Source organism: Telmatherina bonti (genome assembly GCF_933228915.1).
Source record: "Telmatherina bonti genome assembly, chromosome: 5".
NCBI lineage: Eukaryota > Metazoa > Chordata > Actinopteri > Atheriniformes > Telmatherinidae > Telmatherina > Telmatherina bonti.
The window spans coordinates 33634405-33643635 of record NC_136623.1 but is presented as its reverse complement, the minus strand read 5'-3'; the positions used below and the strand labels follow the sequence as shown (position 1 = coordinate 33643635).

The 9231-nt window shown below is 40.4% G+C and overlaps 1 protein-coding gene across 1 annotated transcript; it reads left to right on the top strand.

Moving 5' to 3' along the window:
• Positions 1-608: 608 nt before the first annotated feature.
• LOC306756441 (uncharacterized protein) lies at positions 609-8831 on the top strand (the record flags this gene model as incomplete). Its single annotated transcript, XM_079241170.1, has 7 exons — positions 609-741; positions 1385-1547; positions 1720-1791; positions 1873-1949; positions 2451-2551; positions 5550-5666; positions 8732-8831. Exons 1-7 carry the CDS (start codon positions 682-684, stop codon positions 8829-8831), a joined length of 690 nt encoding a protein of 229 aa, XP_079097296.1. The 5' UTR covers positions 609-681.
• Positions 8832-9231: the final 400 nt, after the last annotated feature.

The following is a 9231-nucleotide window of genomic DNA, read 5'->3' as shown; positions in this document are numbered from 1 at the left end:
ATGGATGTCACAGTCTCCCATTAAACCAGCACTTTACATGCAGCACACGTATAAAGCATCAATATGCATATTGCTTGCAGTGAAGGCAGCTGTCCTGTACACTATCAGTAAATTATGATACTTGATGAGACTTTGATTGTGTCCTTGAAGAGCAGCACTAGAGGCATCAATAACACTTTCAGTTCCCGATTAACCTCTCCTCTTTGGTTTTATAAAGATATAATCTAAATCTACTCATGGACTTGTGGTCAATATTGTGATCTGTTTTCATCTAAATGTCAATTATATTTATGCAACGCAAAGCCGAATTTCTCCCGCATTTTCTAAAATACAGAAGAAATGAGGTGGGTTTATGAGATACAGCGACGCCTACAGGCCGGTCCTTGTAAATAATAACTACTGTTAAGAATTTAGACTGAAACGGTACAGTCGTCATTATTAATGCTACTTAAAACAACAATAACAACAACAAAAATAATGTCAGATAGTGCCTTTATAGTTACATGATAAATTCAAACAGAAGAGACAACTGTGGTTGCATCAGTTTACATTTTATAGGAAGCGTTTGAGAAAGATTGTCCCTAGCCGGCCATTGTAGCTCCTTCAGCCTATCAGGAAGTTGTTGCAATAATTTCATTCATTGAAAACAATCTATGCAGTTATTGATTGTTGATTTTTAAAATGCGTAGAAGACCCGAAGCTCAGCCAACAGGCGGTGAATCTGCAAGTGCCGATAAGAAGGTAAAAACAATGGTATCTGGCTGCGAACAGCAGCACGTGACACTTCATATTGCTTACACTAGTGATCAAAATATCCAAGCTAATAATTTATTTAACAGTTTTTAATGTTACATGTTGTTTTTAACACATGTATGTGACCAAAGCCATTTATATTTATTTTACATATATGTTTAAAGCAAGTTACAGTTTCCGCCGTCTTTATTCATTTGGTCCGGAGGGAAAGAAGCCGAAACTCCTTGTAAAAAACAGCGTTTTTAATTTATTAGAATATTATAGTTCCCTTACTTCCAGACGTTTTTATCCTTTGTTATATAATAACTCACTTGTAAACATAACATTAATCGGCATTTATTCTGGACTATAAAATTATAGCATTTCATAGCAATTTCTGTATTGTTTGTGGGCATATGGTAAAGCCAAATAATGGCAACGCAGATTACACACACAGATTATTATTATTATTATTTATTTTTTAAAATAATGATAATATTATTATTATTAATAATAATAATAATAATAATAATAATAATAATAATAATGACTTTTAATAATAATTTCTTCCTGTCTGAATGTTTAAATGAAAATATATAGCAATCAGATTAATGAGCAATCCCTAACTTGTTTGCTTCTTTACATAAATTAGGATTCAGAACCACGAGTGCAAAGCCAAGCTGAAGCTAAAGGCAGACTGTCCTTCAGCTCCGTGCTCATAAACATTGGAAAATGTTTAATTTTAATCATCATCATCCCTCCGTTCCTCAACTATGCTTCGCTGCAGAGAGAAGGACAGATGCTTTTCCCTAAAGGTTGTCTCATATCAGTTCATCAGTTTAACTGAATCATTGTTTCTCCCAGTTTAATGTGTTATTAAATTAAAATCTGCCTCAGTTGCTCAGCAGGTTTTATGTTCTTAAAAGAGAGCTACTGAGTGAAGCCTAATCTTTTGTTTTTTGGGATTTTTTTCTCTCCAACATCCAGATGGTCAGATGATTGATGTTGGTTTGGGTCAGAAGATGCATCTTATTTGTAAAGGACGAGGGGGACCAGTTGGTAAAGGAGCGTCTACTTTTTTTTTTTTTTTTCTTCCAATGCTGTGTTTATTTCATCCCTAACTTGTCTGTTTTTCTTTAGTTATACTGGACACACCGACTGGAATGTCCTCAGATGTTTGGCTTCATGTCCAGGACAGCATTTCCTCCCTGACAAAGGTGGGAGATTAAACCTGTTTCTTTAGCACAGGTTTAAATGAAAGTATGCCTTGAAAACGAGGGAAATCCCATTTCTAAGATACACTGAGGGTAAGTTCTGCTGTTTGTCGTTGTCGGGGTCATGCAGGGATGGTCCTTGCTGTTGCTCTGTCACATCCTCTCTGCTCAGCAGTAGAGAGTTGAGACTGACAGCCTGCCCCATGTTATTTGTCTGAAATAGTGACTGAAAGTAGGTCACAGGCTTATTGGGGAAGACCTAGATACATCAAAATAACCAGGAAAAAAACAAATATACAGGGGATTGCTGGTCACTGTGTTTGAGTCTTTTCAGAGCTACTGAGCCGTCATGCAGTTTGTAATGTGTTTAGACTGAACAGCAAGGCTTCAGACATGTGTGAAAGTAAAGAACTTTTTGTTTTGTGTTTTTAAAAAAAAAAAAAAAAAAAGGGATGTTGATACCGAAAATAAACCTGAACTGCCCCTGTTTGTTATGTCGTTCAGGTGTGTACCTATGACAGAATGGGACTGGGCTTCAGCAAGCGGATGATGCAGAATGACACCACAGGAGCCGAGAGAGTCTGGCAGATGTCCACAACAGGACGGTGGGTACACTGATCCCGCTGGAGTTTGGTTAAGTCTACTTTGTAGATTCAGTGTCACTTCATCACTCCATCATTCTACTGATTTGGTTTCTGACTGAGGGAGTGGGAGGTTGTTCAGGTTTTCAGGGATCATTTAGAAGTTATTTCAGTCATTTAAAGCAACACGTAGGCCAGATGGACTGTTGAGTGTGGTCTCGTGGGTGGTGCAGATGAATCCTGGTATTGATTAAAAGCAGAAGTATCTGCAGTGGAGAATTACCTGTTATTGTGTTTGCATCAGTGACATCAATTGAAGGAGGAAATGCAGCCAGTATCTTCTTCATCACTGTCTATTGTGGAACGTTGCTAAGTTACCACGAGTGTTGCGATCTGAAACTGATGATCTGTGGGGCTGCATGCACGTTGTTGGAAATATTAAATAGATTTCTTCATATTGATTCTTGTCTTTGACAACAGAGAAGTCTGATGACTTAAAATCTGAAACTTCTTAATGCTGATTTATTGGTCTATTTCTTTTACAAAAAACCCGCTTGTCTACGTGGCGCAGGAAAAAATGGATCAGTGAGTACAGTTATAGTAGTGTTTCAACGTCGTCTTTGTTTGCAGCACATTTAAATATCTGTGTTTGTCGCTTTCAGCATTTTAAATTAGTTTTCAATCCCAATTAACCAAACTAAGTAAACGTTACTATGAAATGTAAAACTTTTTCATGTAATGTCATTTTTGTTTACATTTCCAACAATGGAAAAGATGCAAATCGATGTTACAAAGAATGCCGCTCTGTTTCCTTTGGAACACCCTCTGTCCCACCCCCCTTCCCCCCACCCAACCAACACATGATAGATCTACAGGTTTAGATCATGTCAATGGTGTGAGCCTACAAGAAGGGATTAAATAACACACTGACATCTAGTCAAACTGCATCTATTCCTTTCAGCCAGGTTTGATTAGCAGAAGACTAGCGCGGTGAAGATAATTCCAAGTACAAGATATCTGACAGGGTATGTTACCAGTGTTTCATAGCAAGGTCATTGGGGGGTAGCTACCTCTGCAAAACGTTTTTTCTACACGGTTCATAACTGCAGTTAATCCCACAGTTTCTTTCCAGCAGTTTTACTGCAGAATGAGGAGATTTGCTGGATCTATAGCCTTGGATTGCTGTCGATCGGTGACGTTCTGCTAGCTAGCCACGTCAGTGATGTGCTCAGCAGGGTTTTTGGCCATTTCAGGTGGGATGAAAGGTGTTTTCAGGTAAAAACAAAACAGCCTCACAAAGCTGAGGGATCTTTTGTTGGTTTTAAAACAGGGGTTAGCAAAAGCATTCAGTCATTTTAGTTCACCGTAGGGACAAATCTGCCGAATTTCTTTTTATTTTTTTTGTCTTGTCCAGCATTTAAGCAGAATGATTATCTGGATGCTGAACAAATTTACTTTGCCAAGGGGAGCAAATCTGCTCATTTCTCTGTTTTAATATAACTGTTGCTTGTAAATCTGCACACCTCCTTTTTTTTTTAAATAGTCAGTCATGTCAGACTAGGGTGTTTGAACTTGGTTTTTAGGGGACTGCTGTCCTGCAGATGTCCTGCTGTGTCACACCTAAACCTGGTTAACAAGTCATCATGTTTGGGAAGGACTAAACCTGGTTAACAAGTCATCATGTTTGGGAAGGACTAAACCTGGTTAACAAGTCATCATGTTTGGGAAGGACTAAACCTGGTTAACAAGTCATCATGTTTGGGAAGGACTAAACCTGGTTAACAAGTCATCATGTTTGGGAAGGACTAAACCTGGTTAACAAGTCATCATGTTTGGGAAGGACTCCACAAACTTTTGTGGAGGGGAATTTACTTTGAACCAGGCGTGGAGCAGGGAAACATTTAAAACTGAAAGGACCGGCGCTGGATACTCCTGCTGCGGAGTGGGAATGAGGCAGCTCCTTTATCTAAGAAGTGCATAGTTATGTGGTAAAAAGTAAAAGTCCAACTGCTTGAGTAAGAAGCAGGGACTTTTTACAGGGACCCTTAGGAGCTTAAGGTGATCCCCAACCTTTGTCTTAAATGGTAAAGTCTGTATCTGTTGCTTATTTCATGCCTGATTGTGCATAAAGTTGACAACAGATGCTATATAAGAATGGAAAAAATAAGAAAATGATGTAAAATCGACTAAAAAGCATCATATTTTTTGTTGGTTTTTTGTTCGAGACTGATAATGGGTGAGAGATTAAATTGAAGTCCTCTTACAGCGAAGTCCAGTTCAGTGCCCAGTGAGGTGCTGGTTTATTCCTGCTGGAAAACAAAACGCACGGTGACATATTTACTGCAGAGGATGATGGATTCCTCCGGTCGACACGTCTCCGTCTCGTCCCGCTGCAGGACGTGGTTGTAATCTTCCTGCTTCTCTCATCACAACACATCTGTTGAGCCCTAAATCTGCCGACGGGATGAGCAGGCGTGGTCCGCGGACGCTCAGCAATCTGCTTACCTTGACATCAGGCTCAGAGGGCGGTGACTAGCCAGTTTGAGATGAAAGCAATCCGTTTCTTTTTTCAAACTTAATATCTGAAGGACTTGATGACTACACAACCTTCCTGTGAGTCCTTTAACATCTCTTCATCTTTTCAGTATGAAACTTCAGCTTTGATTTATTAGCGCAACAAACCCGGAGCAGCGGCGGACTCTGAGCAGAGCTGCTGCCCTACATGCTAATGACACAAGTTTCCTAAAGACACAAACCAGCCAGCGACGCTTTTTTTTTACACAGTTGTGTGGGTTTTATATAAACGGTTTATAATCATGCCACTTTTTTTTTTTTTTTTTTTTTAATCTTGGTTGCTTATTTTCTCAATAATGACTACACTGATTTCTCAACAAAGCAGATTAGAGATCAGAGCGATTTATGTTGGCCCATCGTGTTTATTTGTCATGCTGGGAGCCTCCTGGCCCAGTTTGCAGCGTGTCCTGGTTTTGCACACTTGCTGATGATCGATGCTGTCTTGCAGGATGGTGGATGATCTGCACCGACTCCTGCAGGCTGCAGGGTTGGCCCCGCCCTTCATCCTGGTGGGCTCCGAGCTCGGCACACTCAATGGCAGGTTCTTCAGCCACATTCATGATGTGTAAGTGTTTTAAACAATAGCGAACTATATTCCATAAAAAGAACATTTTCGTAATGTTTTCTGCTGAAAAGGAGACCCGTTAAGCCTTAAAGGATATTTAAGCTCAGGCAGAAGGGGATTTGCTCTGTTTTGGAGCCCCTAGTGGATGAAGAGGGAACTGCGGTTTTTGGCACTTCTTCATAGGCTTCACTTTTAACTTTTTAAGGTTGCTGCTTGGTTGAAATGCAAAAAACCAGAAATCATCCCGTATCATCTCAGTCTGCACCGACCGAAAGTGAACCGGACCTGACGGTGGAAACAATGCTTTACTCACCTGTAGATTAGTTGTCAAATGCTCCTTCAGTTGTTCCTTTTATTTGTGCCAATTACTTTTTCTTTCTATTTACATTTTACTCAGTGTTCAGATTTTATGTGCAATTTTTGGGTGGTTATATGCATGATTGCAGTTTCTAAGCTTAAAGTGGAACTATTCTGGGCATTTCAGGTTAATTTATTTTTATTTCTGAGACCAGAAGGGCTGGGATGGATTAAATTATTGTCACAAATGGCTTTATTTACTTCAGACCGACCCTCTCAAAACGAGAGGATTGAGACTCTTCCGCATTAAGCCCCGCCTCCTGCCACTGCACTACATCGGGAGAGCGCACCGCACCTGCTTTCGCCGTCATTGTAACATCTCATAAACAGAAGGATTAGGCTCATATGAACTCAATAAAAAACACAAAATACAATGTCAACACATAGCATACAGCCCTACATGTTGGAACCTGAATCAGAGCCTGAAAACAAAGTGGAAAACAGCAACCCACAGCAACGAATGCAGCAGGATGTCTCTCTTTGGTAAACTCACCAGCCATCGTTGGAAATAACTTTATCCCACGTTTTCCACCCGCCTGATGTATTTGTACATGCCCTTGTTAACCAGTAGAAGGTAACCAATCACCGAACCTTATCCCCCGGGATGCCACAAGGATTTCCAAGTAGAAAAAAACTCTCTAAAACGATGCGTTTTTCGTCGCCATGGAAACCAAACGGAGAGCGTGCTGGAACTCAAACTCAAACTCAAACATGCGTTTAGGTGATAAAAAACAGTGTTGTTCACATGTCTGATGAGGATTCAACACTGTAACACTGTAGAAAGCTCCAAATACCATAATAGCACCCCTTTAATGAAAATGCCACATAAAATCCCATTCAGTGTTGTATCCTGGCTGTACGCCTCTAGATTTAACCCCAAAACAACTCTTAACTATAATTAGCCTGAAACAACCAGTTGTGTTAATAACACACAATGGAACATTAAAAGTAATACTTCTTTGATTACCCCTTGTTTTCACTCATTATTGCATTGTGTCTGCCATTGTTAGAAAATCCATGGTTAAACCACAGTGAGCTCTGTGTTATTCCTCTTTGCAGCCCAACAAACATGTTTGTTCCTGTGGAAGCACAAATGAAGACAAACATAAGCTGTAGCGTTATTACTTTGTCATTTGCATTTTTCAGGCAGGACAACATATACTGGTGACACATCTCCTAAATAAAACACACCTTCTACCCTGCAGCCCAGGAAAACCCAACAAAACGCAAATAAAAAAAAAACCAAGGAAGTCTTCGCTCTTCAGCAATAACAAAAGCCATTTTTTCAGTCTTTTTAAGACTCCTGGAAGTTCCTCTAATTGCACACATCACATAATGACAGTGATAGTAGCAGAAAAGGAAAGTTTTGATGAGACCTCACACATCATGAACACACTGGAGAAACACTTCCTGGAACAGCTTAGATTCATGCTCACACCTCTTCTGGATCTTTGTCTACCTACTCGGATTTGGTGTTGAGGACATCGTTGTCTTTCTGCTGAACTGTCTTCCCCTTCCTCTTCAAACTAAATCAAACTTTATTTATATAGTACTTTTTGCACATTGGAAAGTGCTTTATAACATAAAAATAAATGTCACACAGACACCCAAACACATAACCCCACCCGACCCATAACCCTTGTTATATGAAAATAAAACTCAGGTTTTTGTCTCTGTATCTGGCTTGACACTGCTGCGATTGAAACGATACCTAGCGGATCTGTTCACGTCAGGAGCCGGCCCAAGAATGACCACTAGAGACACCGCCACAAGATAGACCCAGACCAGGGTCCACACCAAAGCCATACGGCTGCAGCACAGAACCTCTACCAACAACCCTGGCCCAGGCGACCCCTGCCACAATGACCCCGAAATCCAAATAGGCGTAGTCCCCGACACTATGATCTCCATCAGTATCGTAGCTCCTGTCTCCAACTTAGGGTTCCCTGGAGTGTCCGTCACTGGGACATTAACTGAAGATCTTTTAGGCTCTGTGGTTTCTAGGCTTTATGTGGATCAGGTTTCTTTCTATAGATCCCATCGGACTATGCTAGATTAGTGTCTGGAAGTTGAATGAACCAACACCTGAGACTCTGTCATATTCTTTAAGTTCTTAAAGCAGTTTTTGCAAGGACCACTACTGTCATGATGGAGGTGGTCTTCTCCCGGCAAACACACACATTTGTCTCCACAAATGCCCAGAAGGGGCCAGCTGTTGAAGTAGCATCCATGAAACAATCAGAATGGAGTTTTTCTCAGCAGAACCCTGATTATGAGCAGTTCTTCACTTTACGGGTCACATTTGTAAAGTATACACACTGTGGACTCCCCAAGCGGCAAACCCTTCCAGCATATGTGGAAGAAAATTGAAGTTCCCTCCTCATCCACTAGAGGCTCCAAACCAAAAAAGACCAACTTCCCAGCATAAATAAATAATAATGTTTACATCCTGATATATAAAGCTCATCCCTTTATAAGTTATTTAATTTGTATCCTTTTGATTGTCCCTGATGTCCAGCTGAAAGAAGCTAGAAAGTTGCACAACCGCGGTTTTTAGTCAGCTAACAGCGTGACTTTGCTTTAGCATGCCTACATTTGCTGACTGGTTAGCTCCTGTTCGCTGTGGTTAGTTTGGTTAACTCTTCGCTACAGGGAGGTCAGAGCTGAATAAAGATCAAAAGTCAACCCCAATGCTCACATGTTCACAGCCCCCCTCTCAGCTCTACCTCTTTGCCCATCTTGGTGCTTTCTGGGAGCGACGGCAAGCGTGAGGCTGACAAGATGGCTATCGTGGGAACTGCCCGCTGAGCTTCTGTTCAGCTTTTCAGAAACCTACTGGTGATGTAACCGAGGCTCCATCCATCTTTAATATACAGTCTATGGCCCTTTAATCAATCTGGTTGTTGGTGTTTGTGTATTAGAGATGGGAAAATTGAATGTAAAAATTGAATGTTGTTTTTTCATAATTGAAAATAAGAAGAATGATGAGCAAAATAAAAAAAAGTATACTTTTTTTTTGTTTTTAGTCTAAAAAAGATCAGTAATTTCAAAGAATTGCGAGAATCACATTTTAAATTGAATCGGCACCCAAAAAGTCGGAATTGAATTGGGACAAAAGCAAATCGTCACAGCCCTAATGTGTATATTATATCTCGATCCTGCTAGTTGAACACTAAAACACCAGGGTAGCTTGTAGGATGGATTCAGA